Source organism: Citrus sinensis, chromosome 2 (genome assembly GCF_022201045.2).
Source record: "Citrus sinensis cultivar Valencia sweet orange chromosome 2, DVS_A1.0, whole genome shotgun sequence".
In the NCBI taxonomy this organism is placed as follows: domain Eukaryota; kingdom Viridiplantae; phylum Streptophyta; class Magnoliopsida; order Sapindales; family Rutaceae; genus Citrus; species Citrus sinensis.
In genome coordinates, this window is record NC_068557.1 from 5,856,211 (window position 1) to 5,875,786 (window position 19,576).

Sequence of the window (19,576 nt, forward strand, 5' to 3'; positions counted from 1 at the left end):
TCACTAATGTTTAGACAAGTGACTTTTCAGTGCGAATATGGAACTGGTATTCTAGCAACCGTCATTATTAATCTAGTGCTTAACTAGATGCCGTGATGATAATTTAACTAGGACCAGAAGGCTTTTATCGTAAGAAAGACATAACATCAAATCTCAAATCTACTTCGATGAGAACTTGTGACCTGATAATGTTGCATTCAAGAACCAGAAAAAAACTATATCTTCACACAACAAAATATACATATATACAGCAGCTTGAAAAAATTAGATTTACTTGCATAATGGCTGTTGCTAATGATGAGAAAGCCTTGATGTAATGACAAATCTTTTACAGAACATGGTCATATTTCACCTGACCAACATATTGCTGAGCCTAAGCTGCTTTTCAGGAGGCAAGTAATCTTTCAAAGATATGCAGGCACGGTGCATCACATGTAATAAAAGAGCAGCCATGTCATTCTCACTTTCATCAATTGGTTGTGTGCTAGGTGATGACTGACTGGAGGTTACATCAGTTACCACCCAATTATAAATGCGTTCAGTTGATGCCCAAAGATAAGACATGAATGGTTCCGCAACAGTTTCCCAACCGGGTTTTGATAGAAGAGAAGGGAGGGTCACTGGTAGATCATTCAACACAGTAGAAGAGTCCAGAATCAGAAAAGGCATATATCTGCAGCAGCTACCGGAGAGAAGACCAACAAACTGCAGTGCCTGCAGGACAATGAAAGATTACTTTTAATGAAAAAAGCATCAAAACAAAGAGATTCAATTTGCTAACTCACAAAAAGGCGGGTTTATCTCCCCATTTATCATCATTATTCAATCAAAAAGAGCAAGCCACCCAACTGAAACAGAGGCATGACTATTACTTAAATAGAAAGCAAAAAGGCAGGGATCATTAAGGTAGTCAGTGAACAATTTTGAACACACTCAACCTAAGGAAACACAAATATATATAGATCAGGTCAATATAAACAAAGTGATATTAGCCCAACTGCAAACATGCCATAATTATATTAAAACATACATATTCTTCACTAATCCAAGTGGCACTAAAGTAAATTTCTACATGGCACACACATTGATTTTTATTGGAAAAGTTCACGAGTAACTGGTTCAGTATCTACCGTCAAAGGATAACATGAAACGCAGCTAATTTCGATGGTGTCAACAAGCCACTGTCTTCTGACACCTTCTTCTGCATGTTGCAGAGCAGCAACAACTTCAATAAGTACGTCCCAGACACCTGAAATACAAAGTCAATTGTAGTTGACAGTGTTACAGCATATTTGAACAAGGATCGCATAGAAATTCTCTTCTATTTTTGTTTTTTACATTTTTTATTTTTGATATCTTGAAATCCTCAACCTTTCAGTGTTCACAGAGCTTTAAACTGGCAAGTTCAAAGGATAAAAATGTCCCTTGGGTGGTCCCAACGGGTTTCCAAGCCCAGACCTTTTGGCTAGACTCAAGACCCTAAGGGTTTAAACTGTCTTTTATATTGTGACAAATGTTTCCAGTTTTGAAGTAAATGACTTGTTCATATATCCTTTATTTCATATGTTCTACAGAGAATCTCACCAAGTGATTTGAAGTTCAATATGTAAGCTTTTAGCTTTCCGAGCTCAGTCAATGGGAAGGAACCAATTCTAACTAGCTTGGCTTTTGCTTGCATCTTTTTCACCACCTCACTCAACTGGACATCTCCTTGCAATGGATTCACATGTAAAACCTGCATGGTGATCGTAGCTGTTACTAATGACCATTTAATGACAGATGATCAAAATGAATTCTTTTAGCACAACCTCAACAACTTTTAATTTTAATATAACAACAAAAAATCAAGGCAGTCTTCTAAACATTTTGGCCAATATTGCAGGATCAAGTTGCCGCTCACATGATCTCAATATCAATGAAGGCAGTGAAGCAGGAAACTTGAAATGAAAAGAATCACTTCAGTAATGTAAAACTGGAGAGAGAGAAATAATCATACCTGCAGAAAGTCCAATACCCATTCTCGTCGAGCCTTCCCTAGGCATCTAACTGCCGCAGACCACTCCTCCACCAGATTCTTTTGATTCACTCCTATGATGGCAGCATATTGTAATGCAGGCAACAAGGCAAAAAGAACCTCCATGCACCTTTCCATGTTAGGAATGTGCTCTAGAGAGTCAAGAGAAGCTTCTTCCAAACAATGATGGAGACCATTCCAAAACGAAACTCGTAGGAAGCTTTTCTGATCAGGATTATACACTTGGTACGAAGTAACTGAAAATAAATAGTCTGCCATATCATCAAATAGTTTCTCAAGCCTTGAACCTGAGAACAATTTTATCAGGTCCGCCAAATGGAAGAGCAAAGTTGCCTGTAAGTTCAGCTCAAGTGTTTTGAACCTAGGTAGATCAGACAGTTCATCGAGGAAAGATAGAAGCGGATGAAATTGGTTGGCATGAGCTAGTGAAAACTGTATACATTCCTCTCTAAGGATTCCTCTCTTATAAGCAGAGTCTGGTGGCAATCCCTTAGCAATCTGGGCCTCATATCTCATGCAGCATCTGATAATTGCTCCCCAATCCAAGGTTGGCAGTCTGGGTGCTCGTGTAAGACACCGTAAAATAGTTGATACTGTTACAACACGTGCAGTGGCATCTGTCTGGAGTTCAAAGAGAAGATAATATATATGATCAGCAGAAGTAATTATACATTTTAAGGGACAAAAAATTATGTCCCCAGGCAGATGGGTTTTTTTATTTTTCTACAAGTGTGTGAACACACGTGTGCATAATGTGTGTCTGAGTGTGAGAAACAGAGAGGTTCATATCAAGAATGAAAGAAGCAAGAGCAAAAAATACTGGTGATGAACCTGATAATGTAATGAAATGCTCAAAAATAAAGGCAGAAGAAAATCCCTTCATACTAAGTAATAACCACCACAAGAAAATATGCTGAAAATGATACCCATTTGCACACATACACCATGCATGTTAGTGCATGTTTGGAATTGTGGTGAATTGCCAAATAATTACTTATTTGACAATCTACACCCAAATTATGTTTAGGTTGTTAAATTATTTTTACAAAAACAGCTGATTTGGGTTCTTTTACCCAATACACTAGCAATCATCAAATTATCAAGCATAATTTGGGAGTAGATTGTCAAGTAAGTAATTATTTGACAATCCACCGCAATCCCAAACATGCACTAAGACATTCTATACTGGGAACAAAATAGAGCTCTCTCAACAAACAACTTCAGAACTTCTAGTCTGATACCCAATCTGTGGTCTTGAAAGGATACAAATAATGGAAAATAAGCCCAACCACCTAAAAGGCATAAGTTGAGACTTTTAAGGCCTAAGACACTTTGACAGTTGATGGTGGAATACTAGCAGTATCCAGAAACCAATAGCTGGCTCAAGACAAATAAGGATGGTTTTTTTGAGGCACTGACAGAACAGAAATAACAGCTTGCAACAAAAAGATAAGAGAAAAAATACCTATTTCATGTAGCCAAATAATGGAGGTCCCTCAGACTACTTGCAAATGCATTCCCTTTTCTTGCACATAAGTCATCCAATTCAACAGGATTGATATTTTAATTCAATACATGGCATCACAACAAACTAGCTAGAGCTTACTCCTTCCACTAATGAAATAATGTTTCCCCTAGCCCTGTAGTAGCTGTTCTTTCCTATGTCAGCTTATCACAGAATTTATCTGTTTTGAAAATTCAATTTTGTACCGTTTCATTTTCTCGAAAATGATTAATAAATGTGAATGCACTAGACACTGCTTACTTAAAGTGATAACTTCCTAAAGAGGGGCACTCTAGGATATAAAATACAAAGGATACATAGAAAAAGAAAAAAAAAAAGAACATCTGTTTACTACCAAGAAGTCAAATACTAGATTGAAAATTTCAAGATAAATGAAATCAATGTAATTATTATCAAGAAAAGGAAAGAAAGAAAAGAGAGTGAAATAATTGTCTGAAAGAACCGAAAGAAGAAATCTGCCTGAGAGAATAAAGATGCATCAGTTTAGGACGATTGTTAGAATTTAAGTGAGTGACCTACCCCAGAATAATTAAGATGGCTTAACCACAGACCAAGCTTCATGACCACATTGTCGTCGGAGAAACGTTGAGAAACAGATTTTGAACCTAATAAATCAGCCTTGATATTGTTGTCAGTATTTAGTAGTTCTTTTGACCAAAGATGACATCGAAGAAATGACATTGCCCATGCCGCATACTGCTGCAGTTGATGGTCATCAGAAGTTTGAGCCACAAGAAACATCTCTTGCATCAATGATGTCACATGTTGTTCACAAACAGGATCTGAAAAGAGAGGACCCAGGGTATAAGGATGTTCCTGTCAAGCAAAATTATGAAATTTAGTTGCATAACTGAGCAAGCAGTGCCAAGTTGGGAGGCGTACAAGATGAGAAGGAACAAGCACATGGGCATGTGCAAATACTGGTTACAGCTATAAGGCATGACTACCTTTTGTGCACATCCAGCACGCATAGATGAGTTCAAAGGATCAACATGTATAAGATATCCAGCGCCTGCTCCCAAAGCATTAACAACTCCAAGCATCCCACCCAGATGGATGATAGGAGGGTAAGGATTAGAGTAACATTTTCTAAACAATTCTAGAAAAGCATTTACGTAATCAACATTTAAAGAATGCGCCCCTTCATTGAAAATGCAGGCAAGAAGGCTTCCAGCTCCAACACATGATGCCATCAGAAGGCTTTTATGAAAGTTGCCAGATTTATTAACAGATAATAACTCAGAGATAAGTTCCCTATAGCCATGCACAAGATGGTTCAGTTCTTTATCATCCATCAATTCTACTCCTCGACAGAAAGCCACTATAATGGGAAGTGCCAAAGAGGATCCAACAGATAAAACTATCTCAGATCTTTCACCTCCAGAACCATAATTTTCGACCAGAGAATTTACATGAGGAATCCAGGAAACAATTAAGTCTTTTATCTTCAGCACAACATCATGTTTCCCAGCTCTGTATATTACACTAATGGAGCTTGCTAAACCAATGACAAGTCCAGCAACACCCCATATGTCATCCTCCAAGCCATCATCCGAAAATTCAGAAGTTACATTCATCTTTACATCACAAGTCTTCACAGGAAAATGAGCAGAGAGACCTTCTAGAATTTTAGATGAAGAGGGAGCTAGCTGGAATATCATCATAGATAACGCTTTCACTGTCCTTCCCAGTAATTCCATTTCTTCTATCTTGTAGGTTTCCTTGTCCAAGTTAGTGCCATCAGCAGCTGCAGCCCAGGTTAGAAGATCTTGGCATGAAAATCCCAAGCCAATCCCACAGGCTCCTCTAACAAGGATGCTTCTGCTACTACTCAAAACCTGAAAGCATGCAATTTAAGTGCTGTAGAGCATCAACAATTCATAATGCATATTAAGTTATCTTCACTACCAGAACGAGAAGCAGGTCATCTCCTCTACTGATTATTCTTTACTTAGGTGCTTTTCCATTTGGCTATTGGTGGATTCTTTATTCCTGTTCTATTCTTTATTTTTGTTCTTTTTGTAGACAAAATAAACTGTACATGACATGATGTTTTTCTTCTCAGTGATGACCAATATTTGGAAAGACAACAGACTATGGCTTTCAGAATCACACATTTAGTTTTCTTTTTCACCAATGCAGTTTTTCTGTTCAAATGCAAGAGTTTATTTAGTATCCGAAGAGGCAAATTAGTAGAAAGAAACTCATCATGAAGTATCCAAGAGAGATATCACGAGGAAGACAAAAATCCAAAGGACAGTAATGACCATAGGACAGGGAATTATTATTATTATTTTTTGGTTGTTCAAAAATAAAGACGAGAGGAACAGGTTGGAATACCCAAACACCATACACACAAGCACTATCAACAAGAAAATTCCTTTAATTCTATCCCTCTCAATCCTCCAAAATGGTAAATGATCACATCTTGAAGAAAAACAATTTGCTTTAGGTTCAATACAAAAGTTCCAATTCTTCCTTCAACATTTTTCATCTTCAAGATGAATCAAAGGCTGAAACTTTGGGTCAAAGACTGCTACTTAAGATGGGTGATATTGGAGTAGTCAAAGAAACTACAATCTAAAACATAACCCTCAATCGTGTTGGAAAATTGAAGAATTCAACAAAAAAGAATTGCAAGATTGTGGTAACAACAAACTACTTGACACAGAAAAAGATATCAGAAATTTTTTTTTTTAAAATATCACAAATTTTGTATCTAAGTCAAGCATATGCTCAACCCATAAGATGGGTGATATTGGAGTCATCAAAGAAACTAAAAATCTAAAGCATGATCCTCAATCATGTTAGAAAATCGAAGAATTCAACAACCAAAAAAAAAAAAATTGCAAGATTGGGTAACAACAAAGTACTTGACACAGATTAAAAAAATCAGAAAAAAATGAAAAATATCAGAAATTTCATATAAGATCAAACCATAGGGAATAAAGCATATTGCAAACGCCAATTATTATTTATGGCTAACATTTGTAGCAAAAAGCTCATTTTTTTAGTTAATTTATTTTGAAAGAGATTTACACTGTCCAATATTTTTTTACATGGAACCTACTTGGTTTGGTACTTTCCAAGTACTTAACTGATCCAGCTGAACAAAAACAACAACTGTCACTTTATTTTGCAGCGCATTTTCAACATAGAGTGATACCTTTTTACTCCACAAAAGGGTCCAAAACAACATAAAATCATAGTTCTCTTTACCTCCAAAAGTCCAGTGATGTTCTGAAATTTTTGCTTATGGTCAGTTACATGTAAAGAGCTTGAGATCAATCCAATGGAAATTGCAGCAGACCACTGGCGGTGTTCATGTTCATGCTGAAACAACCAACTTAATAGAAACTTTGAAGCTGTTGATTTAATAGTATGAGCTGACTGAGGCAATACCTGAAAATAGGAAGCAAATCCATAGAATCTAATAGTGGCATTGAGCAAAGAACATCAATCATGAATCGGTTATATGATACAGTTACACTGCCACTGGTAACCATACTAAAGTCCATGTCACAGTACCAGACAAATATTATTGACTGCTTTTAGATTTATTCTGTGGCAGGATTGTTCCCAAAACTGAGCTCTTCTAACCCATTGTGAAATTCTATTAGCACAACAAAACTGTAATGAGGAAGTGACACCCTCGTCTTCTGCAGAGCATGGTATTTCACCTTAGGTGGGATTCATTCCCAAAATATAGACGTTCCATTTTCAGGATATGAGAATACTAAATTCATTACAATAGTTACATTCTCATTGTGCAGATTATCCAACTGTTAATAAAAAAGTGTGGACCAAAGTTGGATTCTGAAATGATGAGAAAAAGAATTCTTTCATTGATCTCTTACCGAACACAGAGCACCAATAGCCAGTGCAATATTTTCAGCAGATCTAGGCATAGATTCTTCTGCCACTCGCATCAAAGTCTGCATAATGAGTGGAGAAATAAATTGAATACATTGGACAAAAAATCATTTTTAAACTACTATGATGTACAAACTCAGCACTGTAAAAGCACAAGACAATGGTTAACCTTCAAAATATCATTGGCAGCTTTAAAAGTTCTATCTGGCACAATGGATTCTGCTTTAGCATCAATGGACATAATAATAGCTCTGACCCAGCGTTGCATGAAAAATTTCCATGATTGCAATGAAAGAAGTGCAACAAAAATATTTCTTGAGAGCTGAAACGAAGCCGCTATATCGATCAATGCATTCTCATATCCAGAAAGTACATTTTGTAATCCCTGAAAACAAAGTAGGCAAATATGACAGCTTAGTGGATCATTGACCATAGAAATTTTGATAAGCACAAAGACTTACTCTTGCTTCCCCTTGGTTCCTCAAATCTTTGCGCGTGAAGGAAAGACATAACAGGGCTGCACCAGGTAACTCTCTGGCATAAAATTTCTTGTCTGCAAATGAAATGCTATAGAGGTTTTATATAAGGGGATTTAGTAGAATAAAAATTTTTCACAATTAGCTATCAAAATGAAAATTCACATTTCCTCACTAGATGCTTTAAGTTATCGAACAAAACAAGTTATATCTAACCAGTTTCTTTGTTTAAAAGCATATACACAAGCAATCCAAGGAACACATATTTTCTTGCTCTTTCCGTTGTTGCCTGATTTCAATGAATTTAAACTAATGGTTGAAAATTTTGATCATTTTAAACACATTCGACTTCAGCATAATTAAGTAATCAACTTGAATCATCACAAAGTCAAAAAAGATGGAATAAGAACTTATTTTATTGGAAAATTTAAGGATCACCAATCTCATTATTTTTCAGTTATTACTTAATTTAAAAGCTTTAGCTAATAAGCTAGGGCTCAATAATTGTGGTTGAACCCTTACTAGCACCCCTATAGGCAATGTGGAGGAAAACCCAAACACAGACATAAATGTGCATGTGAATACAAATCAGACACAGATATCTACATGATGCAGGGGATCTAAACACTAGATCTTTGCTAGAAAATCATCTCAATGAAATTCAAAACTGCAACTACAAGAACAAGAGTTACAGTTAACCCAAAACAATGGTATTAAGCTCCAATATAATCAAGAGGTGGACTCTTGAGTCAATGAATAGTAATATATATATATATATATATATGAAGCAGGAATAGTAGTATATTCAGAAAGACATAAATGACAGCTACTGTAAAAGCCTACTAATTATAGGTGCACACAATCATAATTTACCGTAATTATTTATTATTATATACAATTTCATTATTATTTTTATTAATGTATATTTATCCTTTACATATAAGGTTTTATGTTTATTTGATATTATTGTTATTTGGATTTAATTAAATTTAACAAATAATTGTCTTTATACTATACCTGAAGAGAAGATAACCCGAGGAAAAATATCCAGTAATTTCTCAATCTTACTTCCAGGTACTTTTTTCTCCTTCACGAATCTTCGCCGATTGCTGGTGCAAGTCAACAGAAGGTTTTCAATACGTGGTAATGGAATATTTTCTTTGGCATGTAATGGAGGAAAACAGATTGTAGAATACTATTTTTTTACCTATGCTCATGTGTTATAATCTTGACTTGAAATCCTTCCATTGCCCTGAGTACAACTGGGTTTGTCTCTGAAATAAGAATCTCAAAGCTCCTTTGCTTGAAATCTAAAATATTTTTATCAATATGTGAGACCTGAGAAAATGTCAATTAATTGAGAGAGGGCCTCAAACAAAAAAGCCAAAAACAAACAGAAATGAAGTTGACAGCAAAATTGAACAAGCTGCAAAATATATTTCATTCACTTGTAAATGGCAAGAAGTGATCAAAATAGGAAAAGTTGCTGAAATAAGATTGTCCAGACATTCAAAAGCTCACCTCATATTGAGTCAAGGCCTCAAAGGCAGAGGCTCTAGCCTTTGCCCATTGTAACTCATGGCCTAGATGGGTAGTGGTACCAGTATCCCACAAAATCTTCAGAACAGTCCTTGAAGCTTCTGAATAAGCTTCTGCGTCCATTGCTCCCCATCTTAGAAGAATGCATAAGCTGCCAATCAACAGAGATTAGCAGGTATTGAAACTTTTTTTTTTAACTTTTACCAAAAGAGATGATGAAAATATTTTAGATGATACACTGATTAAAATGGAATAAACCTAGGAGGCAGACTTACCTTGAATTGCACAGAAACAAACAAAGGGGAATAAGAAAACTACGCAGTACAAAGGAGTAATACTTGAATAAAACAACACTAGAAACCAAATGTTACAGCAAAAAGAAACTAGAAAGAAATCATTTTTCATATATCAAGGAAGAAGGCCCATTTTGGAGAAAAAAGAAAGATGTCAGGATGTAAGCTAATCATGTCAATGCATAAGGCTAGCGGCCTAGCACTCCCTCAGTAAACTCACCATGCCCAGGCTAAGTTATGTTTACAAAATTGCTGCCCTATTGACTTAATAATCAGTCAGACAAATTCGGTCCATAAATTACTAGTTGATTTCAGGAAATGCTTACCTTTGGGCAAGCATTGGATCCAGGGAGTAGTCTAGCACGTGCTTTGCAATGACATCCCAGGCAGTATAAAAATCTGGAGCAATAATATTAATATGATAGACAATCAGAACTTCTCCATATGTGTACATTAATTAAAATCTAGAAATACGCAATTTCAGAATCACCAAAAGCACAAAATAAAGATACAATATTCTTTAAGGTTTCCTGCCCATTCCAACAAATCAATATACAAAGAAGTTTCTGTATGTTCTTTCTTTTTTATACCCTTTTGATAAGAAAAAGTAAAGATGTTATGTTTATTTTGGAGAGAAACATGCCTATCTAGGTTAGAGAAAAATGATTTAAGGAAGCCAATTTTCTACAAAATGAATGTAATCGTCCATATAAAAGGATTCATAAAAACTGATGACATTGTCCGTATAATCAGGTATTAACTGCAAATTTACTACTATAAACAGGAAGCTTCAAATTAAATCTTCCTGAAATGTGAATGGAGCTAATAGACAAAACAACACAACTTCAATGTATGAAGTTTTATCTTTAGCATTTTGGATATAATCAATGTAACTAATTTCTTCTAGCTCTATATGATTGAGGTGATTTGAGAAAAACAAAATTTCCACTTCATTCACCAATAAGTTAATATTTTTATTGGCTCCACCTTTCATTCAGGCAAGCAGATGGCTTAACGCATAGAAAACCAGGCAAAATCAATTACTTAAAGGAGATGTTTAAAATTAGAATCAACATGAAACACAAAGGGAAGATGAATGATGAAAACAAAGCTAGACTGCTCACGATATATAGAAAAATGATTTTACAATTCACAAGTTTATTATTCTCAATGAAGGTTGAAAATATGAAAACCTTTTATATCCACAATTAAAAAGGCGGTCACATTTGCAGCTTTAAGTTGCATCTGTGAAAAAATAACAGAGGCTACCACCCAAAAGAGAAAAAATTGCAGTAATATTCATGGAAAAGAACAATTAACATGTTTCTTGTGAAATGAAGGCTATGTCTGGTGCTGCAAATTGACAATATTTGATAGTATAGGACAAGATAGAATTAAACTTAGTATTGATGATCTTTTCATCTTTGCAATCATCATCGATAATCAAGTTGCTGTTGACCAAACAATGAGGAATGAAAGTTCGGCAACCTTAAAATGCAACCATCAAATGAAAACAAATTGAGGTGCACTGCCACCATCTTCAGTGTCAGCATCAGCTGATCTACACAATGGTAGTCCTAGGGCACCCCAACACGGTTTGATGGTGAAGTTACATGATTTGCGAACTCTTGGTCTTCATTTTTCGGCCAACAACAACTTGAACACCAATAATAATTGCATGAATTAGTAGATTGACAATCCAAGTTTACCATGGCACCCACAGAGACTTAAGAAATAGTGGCCAATGCTAGCGGCTGGCTACCAAACAATGCTACTTTTGTTTTGTTATTAGTTAATTACAAAGGAAAAATACAGAATATAATGATATTTTATTGGTACAATTTGCAAAAATATTACAATACAGAAAAACCCAAACCCCTATGGGTCTAATTAGTACAGTAACAATGCACTACTTTTCAAAATAATACCAAGCAATCCCTCTCTTTTTAAAGCCAAATATGGGAGTAATAAAATTTTCATACAATCACATGAAATAGTACTATTATAGAGTGTTGGCACACAAAATGCACCCAACTGTTGGAAGTCATAGCACAGTAAAGATTACCAATAACATCAGCTTCACAAAGATAAGCAAGGCTCTGTAAACCAAGAGCTTGAATAATTGGATCTCGGCTCTCAATGCAAGCCTGTCGAGGAGGAAGGAGGGAAGGGAGAGGAGACACCTCAGAATGGCATACATAAGAGAAAGCAAAGACAAAACAATTTTAGGGAAACACCTACCGCAACAGACAAGATAAGATCCACTCCCCTATCAGGGTCTTTTCTGCAAACATCATGAATAGAAGCAGCTATGCTTATACAAATGTTTCTCTCAGACTTCAAGTCAATGAGCAATTTTGGCTGTAATACTCCCTATATGTTAAGAAAAAAGCATAACCAAAAGACCAAAAAGGAAAAGCGAAAGGAATCAAAGTAACAAGAACTGTAGTGCATAGAAGGTTTTCAATGCCCTTACAAGCTCTGAGTAGTTAAATAAAACGGTTTTTACTAAGACTTTAGGAATAAAGTCAGTAAGCCAAGCTGAGGAAAATGTCTCAAGAACATTCTACTCCCCAAGATAAGCTTACCTTTAAAAGCAGTAATTCAAACTCAAATAGCCAATCAAGCCACAATATGAAAAATTTCAAGTAATTTTAGGTATCTGAGGATGACACTCAAACAAGCTTCAACATGATTGACTACGTTGAGGCAACAGGAATCTCAAAACTTACTTGCAAACTCCCAAAGGCGCGATCATTGATCTCCCAGGTCTGACAGAGCAAGCGAGTGGCTGTAGCATATAAAACTCTGGATAGTATATAAAGGACTGCTGTTACTTGATGAAAACACTTATTAATCAAAACAACAATTTAAAGATTCATTAAAATAATATAGTTAATGAAACAAGAATGGTAGCAGGATTCAATGACTATAACAGTTCATCCATTATGAGTGCATACGGCTTTGCATTTTTATGCAGCATTGGCAAGATGGTTTGAACTACAAGAGGAATCATGACGGACTGTGAAGCAATTGATGGAAGCATTCCCAAAAGCTTTGGCTGCAAGAGTAGTTGAAAAACTTTTCTTATTTCACTAACTGTGACAAAAAATCAGGAGCAAAAAAGAAAAGCTAATTATGCATTGTTTTAAATTCAATAACTTTTCTTATTTCACTAACTGTGACAAAATAACAGAAGCAAAAAAGAAAAGCTAATTATGCATTGTTTTAAATTCATGACACATGATTTGAATGCATAAAAGGAAACCTCACCAACTTATTCTGGCACACAACATCTTTTCTGGTGAACATATTACTGTAAAACAAAATGGCCAGCAACAATGGAACTCCCAGTTTAGGATCCATCTTGCCAACAGTAGCGAAAGCATCTACAGCAGAACTTCCCAATGATGGATGTATCACCAAAACACTGGCAATGGCACCAAGTAACATGGACATTTCTACATCGACAAATACAGCAAATAATGCATAACTTTAATGTAATTTAGTGTCATAGACAGATACAAAAATCTCATTCTTAGCTATTACATAATACAAATGACAGAATTATCAATACTATACCAGTAGATAAAGCCTCTTGAGATGCAGAGACAGGTAGGGAGGATTTTTTGCTATCAATAATGCATAGCAAAAGTTCTCTTAGTTGAGAAGTCCAAGGTCCTGGCCCTTCATCCATTTCTTCGATGCGATAATTTCCTGTTGAAATCAAACTGAGAAAGAAAGAACCTGATGTCGAATTTTGATCCTGCAATGTATAAAATGAAAAGATCCAAGAAAGCCTCAATTGCAACTCTAGCAAGGAGAACAGACTTTCAAAATTAACGGTTTATTAAAGTAAACAAAGAAACAAGCTCAGATCTAAGTTTATAGAATAAACCTGAAACCATAGATTTTTCAAAAGCCTAAAAATAATAGATCCAAATCCAATGATGGATGGATTCCCTGCATTCATGGCCACTTCCATCTTTGGTGCTGCCAACAATTTCACCAAAAGCTTCTCCAACAAAACAAGCAAATCACTTGCCACTCCTTTAACTGACTTAGAAGGTGACGACATAAGGTTTAGGATGGGAAATATCAACAATAGCTCCTCACTAAGATCACATGTAGCTCCACCAAACCCATATTCTGCAAAAGAGAGTGACTTAGTGAAAATGCAGTAAAGCATTCAAATAGATTAGCAAACCAAAGAGAAAATGATGCAAGATTATCTGTCAAAATCCACGGGGGAAGTAAAAAGAAGTGAACTGATAGTCATCTTGTATCTCATTTAAGAAGCAGAGCACAAGACCAGAAGGTTCAGTTTTTTTGTTGGTAAATATCAAAACAATAGCAGCAACAATAAAACTAGAAACCTTTATAAAAAAAAATAAAACCAGATAAAGTGGTAACCTTTCTTAAATACCTGCAAAGCTTCTATAATATCAAGCAAATGTAATACCCTAATTGAATGGTACATGTTTTAGCCCATTTTTGGTGAGCTAAAACATTAGAGAAGATTTGTTCTTCAGATGTTTTGGGGACAACTAAAAATCTTCCTCTAAAGGTATTTATGGAGTGGATAGGTGTTTCAAAGACCTGCAAAAGAGAATAACATTAAAAGTCGACGGCGGAATGACCGGCAACGGCACTCCAACAATCAAATTAGGCTATTGCAAAAAAGAAGAAAGCATAGCTTTACGAAAAGTAATGGTGTTTAGAAGATGAAGAATGAAGAAGATGCTTGTGTTTCCTATAAACATGACCTTTTCATACGGGGTGCCCCTAGGGGTGTCATCGAGTCCATTTGGATATGTGGGAGAGATTTATTAGTCTATCCCCTTCTTAGGTAGGGTACGTACGATGTTACTTGTGCTTTATATTCAAATATTAGGGCCATTGGGATATTTCTCCTTGTTGGACAAGTATAGTCTCCAATTTCTAGCTTCTGTGAGTTTGCTGAGAATCAAAATTACTTTATAAGCAGCATGCTTTTGTTGGATTCTCAGGTAAATCAGAAAGTCATGTGCTCTCTGATCCTTTAGGGCTAGTCATGCCCAATAATCTCCTTAGGATCACTACATAAGGTGCTATCCCTTACATCAACATATAACGATTTGGTTTACTTGGAGAGGAGGTGATTTGTTGGAACAAGCTTATTGATGTATAAAGTGAGTTGTCTAAAATGCAATGGAAACCTTGTCACATCATAGATAGGAGAAAATTTAAAGCTGAATTTGGAGAGAGAAAGACAAACTCTCAAACCTAGTATGGTTTAATTCAACTTTGTGGTCCATGTTCTCTTCCATTATCTACTCAATGTCACTTTAGATATTTTCTATATTTTTAAAGAGCTCTAAGGCCTTGAAGAACGAATGAAATGTGTCCTTCCTATAATGGAGGCTTCCTTTTTTTAGACACGTGACATCCTCATATAGGCTTATGAAATTAACCTTCAATAATATTCTCGAGTTTTCTTTAGAAATGAGGTGAAGGAGACTAAATACTTTGATAGTATGTGTCATTCCCCCTTTTTCATTCTCTTAACAAAGGAAGAATGTCTATTCGAGAAAAGGTATGTGTGAAAAAATAGGCAAGGCAAGTTTTTAGGGAAGGCATGCATGACTTAAATTAGAAGTGCTGATGTGGCGCATTTATGTCTGCAAACATTTAGGTGGGATATGAAGAGTTTTAGAGAAGTGAGAGAGGTAGAAGGCCTTCATTCTTGAAAGAATGGATGAAAAAGAATTGGCCTCAAGGTTAAGAGCCAAATGGAACTTTTTAGGGTGCCGCAATCACCCAAGGGACATATTTTCTCCAATGATTTTAGATCACAAAAATGTGATAAAACATTTTACACCACCTACGCGGGTTCTCCATGGCTTCTTCAGGCTCGGGAAGCCTAAGTTCAACGCAGGAAGGAATCTTATACCGATGTCTAAGATGATCTAATTCAGCCGAAGTCATCCACTTGGGGTTCTTAACAACTGGCTTCTTAGTTTTTTCGGGTTGACCGGTTAGCAAGCATCAATAGAAGCTTTAGAGGAGCTTCTTGAGAAGTACATTTCTGCACCAGGGGAGGACTTAATAGGCTGGTTTTGAGGGCTCTTTTCTTTTTAGAGGGAAGAGTACGCACTCAACTGAAAAATAAGGTCCAGGATCTCAATGTCGTCATCCTCATCTTTGGATTGATTGCCAATCTTGAGAAAGGGTCCTCAGCATAAAGAGAAGTCTTGCCCTCTGACCTACTGTTGCCTAGAGACTCCCTAGAAACCTCAAGTTTTTATTTCTCAAGAAAAAGAAATTGAAGGAGAGCGATAAGGTTTGTAAGAGAACGGGATCCACCACTTACACAGTGGTTAATAGGGTGTTTCTACCCCTTAAATCTCAACCATCTATTTTCAAAACAAGGTTTGTCTATTGTAGGGAGCATCTTTTGAAAAACGAGGCGAAGCTCTTCATATTCTGCCTAAAAATTCACAGACATAAATATACCATGTCAGCACTCCCAATTTGAGATACGCATGCCTCCTCTGAGAACATACATTGCCTACTGTCTCTCAAATAGACACTCCTCCATTGTTAAGAGGAGGAAAAAGAGACAACGACATGTACCATCAAAAGTAAATAGTCTTTTTCATTTCATTCCTTGACAAAGAATACTAGGAGGATATTGTTGAAAGTTAATTTCAAAATCTATATAAGGATGCCACATATCTTGAAAAAGAAGGTCAAGAAGCCTCTATCATAAGAATGACACATTTCGTTCGTTCGTCAAGGCCTTACAACTTTTTAGGGATATGGAAAATATCTAAAATAGCACTGAATAGATAAAGAAACAAAAAGGTGACCACAAAGTTGATCTAGGCCATACTAAGTTTTAAAGTTTGTTTTTCTCTCTCCAAAACTAACTCTAAACTATCTCCTACCCATAATGTACAAGAACTCTATTACATTTTAGACAACTCACTTCATGTACCAATGGGCTTGCTCCAACTAATCACCCTCCTCTTCAAGCAAAGCCTAAACGATTACCTGCTAGTGAAAGAGATAATATCTTAACTAGTGGTTCCAAGGAGACCATTGGACGTGACCAACCCCCTAAGAATAAAAGAGCATCTGATTTGTCTGAGGTACCTGGGGATCCAACAAAGAATACCACCTCATAAAGTAATCTTGGTCCCCACTGAACTCATAGAAGCCACTAATTGGGAGACTACACGTTTCTAACAAGGAGAAATATCCCAACGACCCCCCAATATTTGAATATTAGGCACAAGTATCATTATATCTCTACTTTAGTAAGAATTAGACTAATAGATCTCTCTCACATGTCCAAATGACTCAAAGGTGCCCCTAAAAAGGTCAAATTATAAGTAAGATAGGTATCTTATTCATTTTTCATCATCTAAACACTATTTCTCTTTAGTAACTTCAGGGCTTTCGTCTGTTTTTGCACTAGCTTAATTTGATTATCAAAGTACCGTCATTGGTCATCTCGATGTCAACTTCTGATGGTATTCTCTTCTTTAGACTACTGAAAAAACTACCCACTCCATAAAAGCCCTAAGAGGAAGCTTTTCAATCGTCCCCTAATCATCTAAAAGACAAATCTTGTCTAATGTTTTAACTAACCACAAATGGGCTAAAATAGTAAAACATGTTCATTAGCTGAAGTTAATGATTATTTGCGCATTAAAAAGTAACCTAGCAACTTAGAACCCAAATATTATAATAACCCATACTAAGTCATATGTAATAGTAGAATTCTGTGCTAAGAATGCTATGAACCATAGTAGCTATGACAACGGAATCATCAAAGAGATTTGGAAACATACCATTTTCACTCTTCCAGTTTATGAGGAATAGAAGAAATTTCAATATACACAGCTGTTCATGTTCAAGCTCTGAATCAATGAGGATTGAAAATAAATAAAGTATCACTGAGGACAATTCAGGCTTATATTGCAACCTTAGCTCAAATTGGGCAACCAATACGTGCTTCAATACTTCAACTATGTGCTCAACGCCACCAGACTGTTTGAAAGGAGATGTATAGAGTGAAAGCACAGTTCCTAACAGTTCCATGCCGCTCATTTGGGCCTCAGTCACTAGCTGTTAACATGAATGGTAAACAAAATAGCTTTAAACGACAGTAGAAACAAAATTGAACTAATAAATAGCGCTTTAATTAAACTCATTTTTCTAATCCCATAACAGCACTAAAGCGACAATAAAAGTTGACCATGGTAGAGTCACTATAAACTGTCAGTGACACAATAAGTTATAAGAATAAGAACATACCAATCCATTTGATACCAAGTGTCTCAACACCACTATATATGAGTCAACCATGCAATCCAAGACAAATTCAAGATTCCTTTGTTCCTGAAAATTTGAGCACCTTATAACCATTACGTTGCAGAGAAGCCATTAATGTAAACTTCAAGTAGCCATTTCACTGAAAAATAATAGCCATCACTGCCGATAAAGAAAATGGAACTTTTCCTTCAAGTAAACTTACTTTTGAATTCTTGAGGGGCAAATATTCAAGGCAGCCTCTTAAGACCTCGAAAACTGGCAGTGCATCACTAGGAAATGAACAACAGAGCGATGCTACTGATGATACCAACTGCCTCACAAACAAAGATGACAAAGAATCCGAAAATGGCATTCGTAAAATCGAGAAATTGAAAAAGGGCCTCAAGAATTCACAAACTTCCACCATTCCCAAATGCTTATTTTGTGTCATAAATAACAAAACTTGTTGGACTAGCTCAGTATGAACCTCATTTCGGCTTGATAGAATCTGCAATTCATGAATGAAAATATAGCATAAAAATTGAAAACAGTAAACTTCAATTTTCAAATTCTTCAACACTGCCAGTAATCAATAGAAATAAATTTACTCCAACTTAACTTTAATTGTTTTAATCACTTACAAATGCTTGCTCTGTAATGTAAATTAAATTCTAGAACCAAAAATCACAAAAACAATGTCCATAATGTGATTATATAACCGACAATCCTCCAACGTAATCAAATACTTCAAAATCAAAGGAACTGGAAGGAAACTAATTTAAAAACTAGAAAAGATTTTAAATTCGTCAAATTCTTTCCACATAACATTTAAAAGCAAAGGCAACTGCATTTCCCAAAATCAAAAAGACAGTATTCATAATTTAAATTTAAATTATGTTTAAAATTCTCTCCATCTCACCTTAATAAACGGATGATTCTCTGTGGCCCCAAACTTCCACGACCCATTGAACCTCTCAAACCCGAGCCGAACAAGGTACCCCAGTGCTTTAACAAACAATGTAACAAATTTTGGATCGGATCCTTCAAGAGCTGACTGGAGCTCTAACAATCCGAGAGAGAGGTCGAATTTCGAGTCTGCGACGAGACGGCAAAACTCGCGCACCGTTTGGTCGACGACAGCGGGAGAAGAGGAGTTAAGGCACTGAGTGATTGCGTCTCTTCCGGGTTCTGAATCGGGTCCCAAATGGGCCGGTGATGTCCGGAGCTTCGAGAAGATTGAAACTACCGCGAATTTTTGAAGCGAAGGTTGCGGTACTCGTGCTTTCTCGAGTAGAGGAGAGTAAGAGTCCATTGTTGGTGCGTCAATGAGAGTGATCCCTCAGTGCGACTGTGCGAGAGAAAAAGAAGAGAAGGAAGCATGTTACAGCTAGTCTGCTACACATGTAAGCTAGTAGGCCGCGAAATAGAATGGACCTATTAATACAAATGGACAAAATTACAGGATTATTTCGAAAAAAACAAAAAAAGGGATATATATGATAATATCCAAACAAACTTTCCGCAATACGTTGTC

At 36.1% G+C, this 19,576-nt stretch overlaps 1 protein-coding gene across 4 annotated transcripts; it reads right to left on the reverse strand.

The window, feature by feature from the left end:
- Positions 1 to 158: 158 nt before the first annotated feature.
- LOC102623696 (protein RST1) lies at positions 159 to 19,450 on the reverse strand. Of its 4 annotated transcripts, XM_006470199.4 has the most exons (25): positions 18,962 to 19,450; positions 18,266 to 18,550; positions 18,046 to 18,129; positions 17,580 to 17,856; positions 13,640 to 13,890; positions 13,324 to 13,507; positions 13,015 to 13,202; positions 12,702 to 12,802; positions 12,474 to 12,549; positions 11,983 to 12,114; positions 11,807 to 11,888; positions 10,068 to 10,140; positions 9,431 to 9,599; positions 9,117 to 9,247; positions 8,927 to 9,018; positions 7,895 to 7,986; positions 7,603 to 7,818; positions 7,418 to 7,495; positions 6,780 to 6,962; positions 4,508 to 5,398; positions 4,080 to 4,376; positions 1,997 to 2,656; positions 1,585 to 1,735; positions 1,131 to 1,249; positions 159 to 714 (listed from the first exon to the last, which is right to left on the reverse strand). In XM_006470199.4, exons 1-25 carry the CDS (start codon positions 19,352 to 19,354, stop codon positions 349 to 351), a joined length of 5,571 nt encoding a protein of 1,856 aa, XP_006470262.2. In that variant the 5' UTR covers positions 19,355 to 19,450; the 3' UTR covers positions 159 to 348. The 4 variants fall into 4 exon arrangements, with proteins under 4 accessions (XP_006470262.2, XP_006470263.2, XP_024950334.2 ...); XM_006470200.4 differs by lacking the exons at positions 18,046 to 18,129; positions 18,266 to 18,550; positions 18,962 to 19,450 and having other exon boundaries at positions 17,580 to 17,631; positions 17,714 to 17,855; XM_025094566.2 differs by lacking the exons at positions 18,046 to 18,129; positions 18,266 to 18,550; positions 18,962 to 19,450 and having other exon boundaries at positions 17,714 to 17,850.
- Positions 19,451 to 19,576: the final 126 nt, after the last annotated feature.